A 14,317-nucleotide genomic window follows, 5' to 3' on the forward strand; every position below is an offset into this window, starting at 1 on the left:
AAACTAATGCCACACTGGGCGTATAAACACAGGCTGAGAAACAGCCCTCCACTTATATCTGCTGTCTATTTTTCCTGCACCGGAGTCCGTGCATCAGCCTGGGTGCAGAGGCATGGGGGCAAATTCACTAAGATTCGTAGTTGCGCCAGCGTCTGCTTCGCCGCACTTCGCCAGGCGAATTTTCACCAGCGCTATGCAAATACACTAAAATCCGAAGTTGCGCTCAGGGGAAACGAAAGGTTGCGAAATTGCACTAGCATTAATTCGCCTGGCAAAGCGAAGTTACTCTAGCGATGCTTAATTTGCATACGGCGCCAAATTGAATTTACAATGGAAGTATATGTAGCAACACTACACAAGCCTGGGAAACCTTCAAAACATCAAATAAAATGTTTATTTTGCCCTACACATGTGCCCACTGTATAGTTAAGGTGCCAAGAGTTAGGAAATGTAGGGGGGAAGGAGGGTAGCCCCAAAAAAAATTTTGATCTTTTTCACCCATAAAAAAAGAGAAAACGCCAACGTTTTTTGGGACTTTGAAAAACATTTTTTTGAAGCAATCCCTATCAACTCTATTGCACTTTGCCTGGTCTGAGGTGGCGAAGGAATTCTAGCGTAAAAGGTAGCGTTCAGAAATTTGCGTAGTTACGTCCATTGCGCAGATTTACCAGGCGTAAGGGTGCGAAGTAACACTAGCGAATTTACACCAGTGTCCGTTAGTGAATCGGCGAATTAATGAAAATACGCTAGCGAATTAACGCTAGCGTTAGGTGCTTTGTCCTTTAGTGAATTTGCCCCATGGAGTTGCTGAAATACCTGCCAATGCTGAGGCCAGTATTAGAAATTTGCCAGCTGTATTGCCAGTAAATTTATAATACTCTTTCCTAACAACCATGGCCCACCCATGTAAGCACTTTCAGAAACTTTGTATTTTTTTCTGGCATCAGTGCAGGAGATCAAAGAGAAACTCTAGACTTTTTAATAAATATCTGGGACTGCAAGCTGAGCTGTAAAAATCTGGACTGTACCACAGAAAGCAGGACAGTTGGGAGCTATGTGTATTTCTAAGTGTATCTTAACAGGGCCATACACAGGCAGATTTAAGCTGCCATTTTGGTCCCCTTCAGGCCAAGTTGACAGCTTATTTGCCCATGGGTCTTCCATGACTTCAACCCCGGCAGATATCCTGGCAAATATCTATTGGGCAGGTATAAAGGATCACATCAGCAAGTTTATGTGGTCCTCGTCTGATGGGCCTGCATATGCCTCCATTATGATATGATCATTGGCCCAGGGCAAACCATAGCTCCCAACTGTCCCGCTTTGTGTGGTACAATCCCGATTTTTGCAGCTCAGCTTGCAGTCCCAGATATTTATTAAAATGTCTAGAGTTTCTCTTTGATCTCCTGCACTGATGCCAGAAAAAAATACAAAGTTTCTGAAACTTAATTAAATAAGAGGCTTTTTGGCAGAGAGCCCAGAATACTCATCACCTAAATTTCGATACATTTGTAACAATTTAAGATAAGCAAAGATATAATTGTAACAATTTAAGATAAGCAAGTCTCTTGGGAGAAATAGCTTAAAGGACAAGTTCACCTTCATTTGGCAAAACTGTTATAACACATAAAACATTGTCCTAAAACACACAAAGTGTTCAAACTTTAATAACCTGACAAATTTTGTAAAATGGGGTGTGGCCATAAAATAAGCATGGTCAAAAAAATGTCACTGCGTTACATGCGCCAGATCTTTTCTGCCCCTCTTTCCATTTTTCAAATGTTGGGAGGTATAGCCGAACAATCAGATCAGGCCAATTTGGCCACGTACATACTGGGGCATAAAATGGGAGGGGGGGAATGGTATGTGGGAGCACTCCAAAGCAAAGTAAAATATACAAAGGTAGTGCAACTGATCCGGCCAGGATAGTTGCAAACATACAAAGGAGGAAAAGTTGATCAAAGCACATTCCCTGGTCCCCTGTTTCACTAGTAATTTAGTATCTATCCAAATGTGTGTATATTAAAAAAACAAGGGTTTTTTATTTACAAAATTATAATCATCAAATTGATAAGCCACCATACCACGTCAAGGTAAACCCCATATGGTGGTCCTAACTATTTAACTTTAGTCTGATTGTTTTCATATATTGTCACCTCCCTGCGTAGTAGAATGTCTTGGGATAAGTGACTCCTCACCAAGGTACTGGTCTAACCGGGCTTGATCCTCCCCCATGCTAGGATTTATAGGGAAGAGGTTGCCAGGATCAAACATTGGTTTTACCGGCTTACTCCTTCCTGCCCCACTTGCGGCTTTTAAAAGAGAGTGATTGCCCAGACCAGCACCCATTTTTAAATGCATAAGAGTACCATCAAAGCGACAGGTGTGGGGTGCTGCTACCACAAGGAAGCCTACATTCTTCCTGTAGGAGAACTCTAGGGGGCAGATTCCCTAAAAGGCAAAGTGACGGTAGCGAAAATTCACCAGTGTCACGCCATTTCAGGACTTCGCCGATTCCCTAATGGGTGCAGGAGTTGCTTCTCTAGCGAAGGATATAGACACTAGCGTTGCTTCGCACTCTTAACGCCAGGCGAATTTTTGCTCTGGCGAACGGACCTAACTCCGCAAATTCACCAAGATGCAGATTTTACTGAACGTTACCTCATTTGCCAGCTCAGACCAGGGAGTGCATAGGACTTCCTCAATTTTTAGTGCAAAATATTTTTAAGTCCCAAAAAACGCTGGTGTCTTTTCCTTTTTTCTGAGTGATAGCCTGCAAAGGTTCGTACATTTTTATTTTTTTTTTGGGTAACCGGGTTCCCCCCTCCATTTTCTAACATATGGAACATAAACTATACACTGAGCTCATATGTAGGGCAATATAACAACTCTATTTTATTTATTATGGTTCCCTGGACTTGTGAAATGTAATGTATTTGCTGCAACATATACGGGTATGTAACTTTATCATTTCCCGCCGTATGCAAATTAGGCAAGGCTTTGCTTTGATTGTCGAAGTAACGCTAGCGAAAATTTGCCAGCGTTCGGCGCCCTGGATGCAACTTCGTACTTTAGTGAATTGCTGTTGTCCTGGCGAATTTACGCTGGTAAAGTGTGGCGATGGCTGCGAAGCCTTCGATGGCAAATTTCCGCCGCTTAGGGAATTTGCCCCCAGGAATGTTGCTAAAAAACATGCATTTGCATAGATATTGAATTACTAGTGAAACGGGACCATGGAATGTGTATTGATCAACTTTTTTTCCTTTGTATACATGCTGGGGCAACTCAGACAGAACCTATTATGTTTTTTGATAACCTAAGCAAGCAAGCAGGTTTCTATGTGTAGGACAACTTTACCCCTTCTCTTCCCCAGTATTTCCTCCTTGAGTCACAATCTGCTGCCCATCACAGCATGGCCAGTAAGTTCATTTTTCAAAAGGTGGCAAACCAATTTCAGTACACAAACAATTTCTATCTGCTGATACCTACTAAATTCCACAACAGAACCTCTCAAAAATGAACCTTTAACCACCATAGAGTCTTCATACAATGTGACAGTCAAGAGGCAACAAAATGGTGATACCTTGCTGGCTTACAAAGTTGTGTGTATCCTGCAGACACAGATAAATATAAATATGAAATATAAATATTAAGTCTTAATTTTAGCACTGTTTGAGCACTGATACCACTGATAATTATCTTAGATATTAACATTAATAAATTAAATATTTTGGGTTATTAAGTTGGATGTTAATATTACAGGTGGCAATAATGCAGAGTCTCGGTGCATACATTCATACTGGGTATATAATGTATAATATATATATATATATATATATATATATATATATATATATATATATATATATATATAATATAATCACTCCTTCCTATCTTTCATTTTCCCAGGCTTATGTTCATCATTTCTAACTGCCAAATTTCTGAATCTTTTAGCTAACCTACCTGCCCCCTCCATGGGGCGACTGCAAATCCAGCGCAATGGACTCTGAGTTCTTTGATACCTACAGTATCACTGCCTGTCGGATTGACTGTGAGACCCGATATTTAGTGGAGAACTGTAACTGCCGCATGGTGCACATGCCAGGTACCCACTGCATTATATATTTTATTCATATAAAGATCATCATGTTGTTCCATAGAAGGGTTACTGTTGTCAGAATAACACGGTTTTTGCTTTCAGCTGAAAACAATGAGTAATATTATGTATTCTAAAGAGAAGATTTTACATTACTTTAGTGAAAGGTTTTGGCACCTTTTATGCTTGCATTCTTCTTTTACCCATGACTTTCTGTTTCTTTTCTGGGAAACAAGTACGGTCCTGTCTTGCTTTATGGCAGGGGTTCTTGATACACCTTAATTCAAAGTAAGTGTTCCCCCCTGGAGGTAGGGGGATAGTTGCCATTATGTCCATCCTGCCTGATATGATGAATGGTGTGCAACTGCACCTTCTTATACTGGAACCTAGAGGTAGCTACAGCTACTGTTTGTAAACAACACCCTCTCTTCGAAAATGGTAGATACATACAATTTGCGTAAAAACACAAGCACAATTGCGTCTGTTTGGCTGCATCCAATGCAACTCAGAGCATGACCACAATCATACTGGAATTATGTGAAAAATCTCTTCACTGTGGGCAGTGGTGTAACTAGATATTACTGGGCCCACAGCAAATTATTTTTCAGGCCCCCAAAATGCCTGACCTGTTTTACCAATATTTATTGAAATTGTACATGAATTAGGCCCTTATGGGGCCCCTTGCAGCTACAAGGTCTTCTTCTATTAAAGAGAGAAAAAAATATTTTGTGCCCCTGAGGAAGACCCTTATGGTCGAAACGCGTTGGGCTCACCTTCTTATATATATTTTTTGTATATTATTTTTTCTTTTTATAATAAATTTATTTGATTTTTCAAATCGGTTGTGCTATCCATTATATTTGCAAGGTCTTCTTCCTCTGTAGTTATGCCCCTGACTGTAGGAAAAATGGCGCATTCCACAATGCACTTGCATTCATTAATGACCCCTATAGTTTCCACCTAGCCTTGTGAACTTTCATACCTCCCAACATTTTGGAAGTAAAAAGAGGGACAAAAAAAATTTTCCCGCACATAGTGCAGCAATTTTTTTTGGTCACACCCCTTTCTGTGGCCACACCCCCTAATTACCATGTTTGTTTTACAAAATTTGTCAGGTTATGAAAGTTTGAAAATATTTCTCCTTATCTAAACTGTGTTTTTGTGTCTCAAAATTGTTACAAAGTATCTTATTTGCACCTGTTAGCTGTTCTGGGCTCTCTGCTAAAAGCCAATTAAGTGAGAAACTTTGTTTCTTTTTCTGGCTGTTCAGTGCATTGAAAAGAGGGACTTTCCAGTACAAATGAGGGACTGCGGGTTGAGCTGTCAAAAGAGGGACTGTCCCTCCGAAAAAGGGACAGTTGGGAGGTATGAACTTTTCACTGGGTAATGCAAATGGTGAGCCAAAGCCTGAATGGCATGAAATGACATGGACAAATGGAGTGCAATCATGTTCAAAGCACAAGGACAGCAGAATAAGCATATATGTTATATACTGAAATATAGGTATATTAAGTTATTTTAAATAAACAGGTGGGTTATTGACTATATAAATATATCCAGTAAATTGAGATGTCACTGCAATGGGATTTCTGCTGCAGAGGGAGGCCTGCTTGCATAGTTGTGTTTATACATATTATGCAGGATAAGTTATGTTACTGGTTTTGGTGATCTGTATGTGAGATGATATTTATATATAGAACTAGACATTAAGCCCGTTAAATTAACGGGCGCTAGAACATATGTCGCCAGAGACGGTCCGTGGGGCACATGCGCAGTAGCGCAATCCCACAGACACAGGGACTGGACGCAGAGACACTTGGACTTTATTTATTATATAGGATTGTCCACAGCACAGCCCAAATGCAGACTCATAGTAAGAACAAACAATGCACCATACAGTGTAGGCTGAAACAAATGTCCTGAAAGCCGTGAGATCACAGTTTGAAAGAAATGGAAGTGGTATAATAGGAGTAAACAATGCAACAGACAAACTGCAATCTGCAAGCTGAAAATCTCATCCCAGGAGGGACTTTTCTATAAGAAAGCAAGGTTAATGGAGTTCTAAGGGAAAGGGCTATTGGGAGAAAAAGATTTATGGGAAATGAACAGCAAAGAATGAATTAAAAGTCAGAAGGTTTTAAGCAGAACACCTACGGCAATCAGACTTTGAGCTAGAAATCGGAGAAAAGAACACAAGTCGAGAGTTCTCAAGGTGAGAAGGAGAATGTTATTGTGGCACGTGATTACATGGAAAGCCAGTAGAGGAATTTAGGAAGCAGATGAAAAGATACTCTTTAGTAAGAAAGTCAAACGATTCCGAATGCAGCACTTAGGGTGCAAGAGAAAGGGAGGGGGTGGAAGGGAAAGGGAGGGGGTGGAAGAGCGCAGTGTGCAGAAAGGACAACACATTGGAAATTAATCAGTATGAGAGCCAGCATGCATTCAGCTTCACAGAACGGAGGCATTAATAACAAATCTTAAATTTACAATGGGAAAAAAACTGAGTGTATTGGGCACTGTTACTGCAATTAATTCTCTATCCATTACATGCTTTGAGCTTTCCAAGTACAATAAGAAAAATGTGACGTATCTACAGTAGGTCCTACAGGAAAAGCTTTTCCCCTGTGGCAGGATTACCTAGCAGATAAAAAATAGCCAAAATGAGTCGCTGTATCACAGTATTGTCATAACTACACTGCAATGCCTTTTGCTCCCAATTGAACCCCTCTCAACTAAAGAACCAGTGGTTGGGGTCGAAAAGTTACAACTTATACTATAAAACATTCATCTGGTATTCTAGAAGCTGTCATTTTATAATTAATGAAGAATGACAGGCTGGGAAATTGGATTTTTAAAACTGCACTAATTTGTTTAATTTTTTATGCTACTAGAGAAGAATCATGCAGCCATCTTAAAGGCAAACTATACCCACTGAACAATGTAGTTCTCTAGAAAAATAAATTGCAAAAAACAGCTAATATGTAAAACTCTGCTTCATAATTTTTTTCATAATAATATACTTATTTAGCAGTATGTGCCATTGGGTAATCCTAAATAGGAAATTGCCATTTTAAAAAATAACCAAATAAATAAATAAAAACAAACCATACATGTTAGGTCACATGAGCATTAACAGACAGAGTTGTGTCTTTTGCTTACACACGTCTTCCTGTTACAGTTAGAGCTGCAGTATTTCTGGTCAGGTGATCTCTGAGGCAGCACACAGACCATCACAAAATGGTGGTTAAAGGCAAGAGATGTAAGAGGGCAATATTTACTTAAAGGACCAGTAACATAATTTTTTTTTTTTTTTAATAAATTCGTTAGTATACAACGAAAAAAAAAACAAAAGACAAATTAAACTTTGAAATCTCTAAGTTTTTATTAAGAAATAACTTATCTAACCTCCGCTTGCGCTCCTCTTCAGAAAAGGCAACAGGGCAATGATCAATTGTGCGGCGCTTGATTTCTCCTCCATGGTTATCTCCTATAAGGAAGGCAGGGAGGACAAATCAAGCACCGCACAATGGATCGCTGGATTGCCTTTTCTGAAGAGGAGTGCAAGTGGCGTTTTGGTCAGTTATTTCTCAATAAAGACTTAGCGATTTCAAAGTTTAATTTGTCTATGTGGTTTTTTTTGTTGTATACTAACGAATTTTTAAAAACAAAAATTTGATGTTACTGATCCTTTATATATACCAGTTTGGTAAGATTCTTTAATATGCCACTTAATTTTATATAAGCTATCTGTTGCTTAAGTATTCATTTTGGGGGTATCGTTTTCCTTTAATTCAAAAGAGGAGTTCTATTCTAAAAGAGAAATGTTGTAGAATTTTCCTTTGCCTTAATAAGAGTGCATTTCACCCACCTGCCATTTCTGTTCGCTTAAATGGAGAACTGTTTGTCTGGTTGGCTGAGGTATCCATTGTTAGTAGGTGCAGCCAACTAGGACATGGAATTAGCATGTGCACGTGGGGCTTAACATTTATGAAGTGTTCAGCATTTTCAATATTTCTGCATAAATATGAAACATCAAGGTCTCACCTTAACAACTGCAGAACAATTAATGATGGTCGCCAAGTTTGAAATTGTTTCTGAAGTTTTTGGACACCACTGGTTCACAGTCACAAGCAGATCATGTACAAATTGAGGCCATTGCAACACCATTGTTACTCTACCCTGGAGTGGTTGACCAACAAAGATTACAACAAGAGGAAGGCAACTAATACTCAAAGATCTCAAAGACCCCCAGGCTAATGTCTAAGGAACCAAAGGCATCTCTTGCACTGGCAAATGTCAGTGTTCATGAGTCCACCATATAGTGCACATGGCAGGGTTGCAAGGAGAATAAAGTACATTGCCATTCATCTACAGTTTGCAAAGACCATGTCCAATATCATGGTTTGGGCATGTTTTGCTCTGGACAAGGAATGTAATCGATATTAATGATACTACGATTCTACATTGTATGCAAATTTTGCAGAAAAATATCTGGGTATCCATCTATGAACCAAAGCTGAAGAAAAAGTGGGTCATGAAGTAAGAAAACAACCCTAAACACACAAATTCATATACCAAGGAATAGTTAAAGCAGAAGAAAGTTAATATTTTGGACCTTACCTTAATCTTCTAGAAATGTTATGGAAGGAGTTGAAATGAGTTGAAGCTGTTCTATACGAAGGAATGGGATAAAATCCCTTCAAGTCGACATGCAGGACTGATCAACAATTACTGCAAACCTTTTGTTTTAGTTGCAGTTACTGAAAGCAAATGTACACATACAAATATGCAATATATGCTGGATCCTTTCCCTCAATAAACAAAATAATGACCTAGATAGATGGCTGAACAAACCTCTCTCGTAGTTTGGACGTATGAACGTGGTTAAAATGAATATTATTCCACGCATACTTTATGTTTTACAAACCATACCCCTACAAGTACCGTACCAGAACCTATCCTAGATTCCCTACAAACTACCATAACTTAATTAATCTGGCAAAATAAAAAATCCAGATTGAGCCATAAAATATTGATAAAAGACAAGAAACAAGGAGGGGTGTCCCTACCGGACTGTAAATTATACTATTATGCTGCTGGACTGGGACGCATCATAGACTGGTCGCACCATGTAGACAATAAACTATGGATTGAGACTGAGCAACAAGCCACTTTCAGCTTTCTATTACACCTATTGTGGCTTGACAAGAGATACAGACGAATCAAATATTTAGACCATCCGCTTCTCACACATACTATATCACTATGGGACAAGTGCCGCATCAGATTAAAATTTACCCAGTTTCCCTCCCCTCTAATACCCATAATTAATATTCCAGCCTTTGCCACGGCCAACAAGCAAAAGATTTTTCCCACTGGTTGATAGAAGATAACTTACAAATTTTCCACTTTTTAGATATACATGACTTTGTAGAGAAAGAAAAATTCCAACTGCTCAAACCTTTCTCACAACCTGATCATTATAAATTTGCGCAAATAAAACATTTTTTCCAGAGTGTGGGAGGTTCCTCCACATTGGGACAAGAATTGACCTCATTTGAGTCCCTCTGCTCCACTGAGTCAGCTCCTAGACATGTAATCTCACAAATATATAAAATATTACGCCAACCACACCTATTCTCCGTACCATCTTACCTAGTTCGCTGGTCTACAGACTTAGGTATTCAATTTCAGGAAGAGCAATTGGCCAACTGCATACTCAAATTATTTAAGAGCTCCAGATGCTGCAGGCTACAGTAAACCAACTACAAAATAGCCTCCAGATGGTACCTAACTCCTTCCAATCTTAAACACATTTTGAAACATACGATGTTGACCGATGTTGGATATGTGGAATAGACGAGGGAACGCTGTTACACATATTCTGGTCTTGCCCACTTATCACACCATTTTGGAATACCATTAGACCAGGGGTCCCCAACATTTTTTTTACCCGTGAGCCACATTTAAAAATAAAAACAGTTGGGGAGCAACACATTCATGCAAAAAGTTACTGGGGTGCCAGATAATGGCTGTGTTATTTGGTGGCCCCTTTGTGGACTGGCAGCCTACAGGAGGTTCTTTATGGCAGTACACCTGGTTTTTATGCATCCAAAAGTTGATTCCAAACCAGGAATTCAAAAATAAGTACCTGCTTTGAGGCCACTGGGAGCAACATCCAAGGGGTTGGAGAGCAACATGTTGCTCGTGAGCTACTGGTTGGGGATCACTGCATTAGACAAACAATGAATCATATTTTGCATTTTGATATACCTGATGATCCGGCTTATGTGTTATTGTTCCATATGGACAAACCACTTAACAATTTCACCTCTACTATCGAACCTCTCTTGCTAAACGCAGCAAAGATGCTGATTCCACTAAAATGAAAACAGACTTCCATCCCCACACTACAAGAATGGTATAATAAGATAGAAGAATTACATCAATTTGAACAACTATCCCTTATTGAAGCAGACCGAAACCTTAGTTATAATACAAAATGGTATAGGTGGCTCTCATTTAAAGAGTCCGATTATTATAAACATTCACTCCCCTAGGAGTCCACAGTAGCCTTTTCTTTCTGTTACAATCAACACATAGCTTTGTGATTATTGTTCTATTGTTTATTACTTTACTGATACTTCTGACAATTTATTAACAGTTTCGTTAAATGAGCCAGTATTTGCAATTGTTAATATGTTGGCAATGCTTGTGTAATATGTTTTTATTACATTGTATTTCCTACCCTTTCTTCATTCTGTCCCCCCCTCTTTGTTTTAATTTTTGTTCCTTTCCATACACTGACTGTGTGAAAAACTCCATAAACAGATTTCAAAAATAATGAACAAACATTATGTTTTTGTCTCAATTGGTCAATATGGCTCTCATTATTTCAGGTCCGATGCATAAATATTACATTCAGATTTAAAGGGGTTGTTCACCTTTAAACTAACTTTTAGTATGTTATAGAATGGAAAAATTGTATCAACTTTTCAATTGGTTTTCATGTTTATTATAGTTTTTTAATGATTTGCCTTCATCTTCTGATTCTTTCCAGCTTTCAAATGGGGGTCACTGACCCCCATCTTAAAAAACAAATGCTCTGTAAGGCTACAAATGTATTGTTATTGTGACTTTCTAATACTCATCTTTTTATTCAAACCTTCCCCTAATTATATTCCAGTCTCTTATTCAAATCAGTACGTGGTTGCTTGGGTAATTTGGACATTAGCAACCAAACTGCTGGAATTGCAAGCTGATTAATAAAAAGCAAAATAACTCAAAAAACACAAATAATAAAAAATGAAAACCAGTTGTGAATTGTCTCAGAATATTACTCTCTACATAGGGTTGTCACCTGTCCGGATTTAACCTGGACAGCCTGGTTTTTGGAATGGCGGCCCGGGTAAAAAGTTCCTGTCTGGATTTCCAAATTAGGCCTCCTGACGTCACCGGCCCACCCCCTGCCTGTTTTCGCAAATAAAAAAAAAGGTGGCAACCCTATCTCTACACCATACTAAAAGTGACCTCAAAGGTCAACAACCCCTTTAAATTCTAATAATTCTAAACACTATTATAGTATTTTAACAATAGCAAAACCCTTATCTTTGAATGTTCCAAGGCAACAATCAATAGTAGGCACATCCGGGCCAGGACTGGCAGCAAGTGTGCATTTCAATTAAACTTCCCGTTTAATTTATATTTATCAGTTAGTATACCCGAGAGATTAATCAGCGTAACTGTCAACCTACCCTGTTTGGCAATCTGATTGACTTCTCTTTTGATAATGCTGCAGTTTTTTCACTGGTAGCAGGCGCTGTCATTACTATATACATTTCCTTCCCTGATGTGCTGAGGTACTAGAAAGATAGAAAGCCCAACAGGGAAGACCTAATATTAGCATTCCTGCCATCAGTTCTGATATAATTGGCATATAGTACCTAGAAGTAGTATACCTTATCTCTTTATATTCCAAGCACACATTATTATATTATTATATCCTATTTCTGCTTTATTGGCGTTCTCTTCCCTTTTTTACGGTCGCCTTCATTTTTAATCAAATGTTAAATGTATAAAATAAAAGTTACGTTTTAATTACAGCATTGTGCTTTCCTTTCCACTTGCTCTTTTTAAGACTAGTTTGTGGCTTCTATTAATAGGACTTTTCCACCTGATTAGAATGAGGATTTTTTAATATATCATTATCACTTGCAGTTCGTTTCCTTACTAATTCTCACCGGTTATGCCAGGAGGGAAATCATTCCCATAGCCAGCAATAGAATAGCGCCACAGGCTATCATTTCTGCTTTAAGAGATGACATCACACGCAGTGATGGAAATGGAATATATTTGAAAATAATCATCTCATAAAAAAGCTGGGAGCTGTACAATATCTATTTTTGGGAAAAGTACATGCTCCCCTTTAAAAGGGTTGGTTCACCTTTAAGTTAACTTTTTGTATGTAATAGGATGGCCATTTCCACGCAACCTTTCAGTTGGTCTTCATTATTTTTATATAATGAAGACCAACTGAATTATTTTCTTTCTGATTCTTTCCAGCTTTCAAATGGGGGTCATTGACCCCATCTATAAACAAATGCTCTGTAAGGTTACAAATGCACAGTTTTTGCAACTTTTTATTAGTAATCTTTCTAATCAGGCCCTCCCCTATTCATATTCCAGTATTTTATTAAAATCAATGCATGGTCGCTAGGGTAATTAGGATCCTAGCAACCAGATTGCTGAAAAGGCAAAATGGAGAGCTGCTGGATAAAAACTCAAAAATTACAAATTATAAAAAATAAAAAAACAGTTGCAAATTGTCTCTGAATATCATTAAAGCATACTAAAAGTTCATTTAAAGGTGATCAACCCCTTTAAATGCATTTTAATTTTATTTAAAATAATATATTTTATGAATGATGGTGTTTGTTATTTGATTTCTTCTTATCAGGAGATGCTGCATACTGCACCCCGGAGCTGTACAAGGAATGTGCTGATCCAGCGCTTGGTATGTTCTGCTTCCCTATCATCCCTAAGTACTTCTCTTAATAGGAGCTCATGACTGGAGTACGGACCGTAGACAGTTCTACATGTGATATATATTAGACATGCTCTTCTTGCCTCAGTGTGTCCTAATGGCCATGCATCTCTCCGTGGCGATGCCTTGCTGTATTTCTTTCATATTGTGTTTCTATGATAAGTGATGAAATACATAGAAAGACAGAGAGATGCCGTTTCTTGATGTTTTATTTCAGTGATTTTAAGACCTGCCCTTGCTAGTGTATTGAGGACAATATCAGGAGCAGTACTGATATTAACTGGCCCCTGCATTATTTACGCCTCATATTCAAACAGTCCTGCATTTTTCACACATGTAATCCCCCCTGCATTGTTCACACTTGTAACACCTCTATTGTTCACACCCCTAAAGCTGTTCACCTCTACTGTTCACACCTGAGACCCAGACTGAAACTGCCCACATTGTTCATCTGTGCCATACTCTGCCTGCCCTATGCTCCCTGTGTGTGCTATACACTGCCTGCCCTATGCTCCCTTTGTGTGCCATACTCTGCCTGCCCTATGCTCCCTGTGTGTGCCATACTCTGCCTGCCCTATGCTCCCTGTGTGTGCTATACACTGCCTGCCCTATGCTCCCTGTGTGTGCCATACTCTGCCTGCCCTATGCTCCCTGTGTGTGCCATACTCTGCCTGCCCTATGCTCCCTGTGTGTGTCATACTCTGCCTTCCCTATGCTCCCTGTGTGTGTCATACTCTGCCTTCCCTATGCTCCCTGTGTGTGCCATACTCTGCCTGCCCTATGCTCACTGTGTGTGTGTCATACTCTGCCTTCCCTATGCTCCCTGTGTGTGCTATACTCTGCCTGTCCTACTCTGTACCCTGTGGGATGTGAGCCTGGTAGGGTTTGTCAGAATTTTGTAATTGGTGTTAGGGGCCCCTAATGTGTTTAACCATGTGCTGGGGGGTGCTGTGTTATCCACTGGGGAGGAGGTGACATTTGGATTAAATGGTATGTTTATGGTATATTTAAGAGTATGACTTACATTTTTCACATATGAGTGATATCCCTGAAGTGAGCACCAATCATTTAGTTCTTTAGTTTTTGGTGTGTTGCCACCATTAATTTGGACATAGTCTTAAAAGTTCTTGAGATAACATGGATGTGGTTTAAAAGGGGAAATGGTCAACACTGGTTCC

General features: G+C 39.1%; 1 protein-coding gene across 1 annotated transcript in view; it reads left to right on the forward strand.

Annotated features, from left to right (window-relative positions):
- LOC101027278 (acid-sensing ion channel 1) overlaps positions 1–14,317 on the forward strand; it is a 139,907-nt gene that overhangs the window by 95,342 nt on the left and 30,248 nt on the right. Inside the window, exons 6-7 of the mRNA XM_018250170.2 lie at positions 3,955–4,105; positions 13,053–13,109. Of these exons, the coding sequence (XP_018105659.1) occupies positions 3,955–4,105; positions 13,053–13,109 (208 nt within the window). The remainder of the gene's footprint in view (positions 1–3,954; positions 4,106–13,052; positions 13,110–14,317) is intronic.

This window comes from Xenopus laevis, chromosome 2S (genome assembly GCF_017654675.1).
Source record: "Xenopus laevis strain J_2021 chromosome 2S, Xenopus_laevis_v10.1, whole genome shotgun sequence".
NCBI classification, from domain to species: domain Eukaryota; kingdom Metazoa; phylum Chordata; class Amphibia; order Anura; family Pipidae; genus Xenopus; species Xenopus laevis.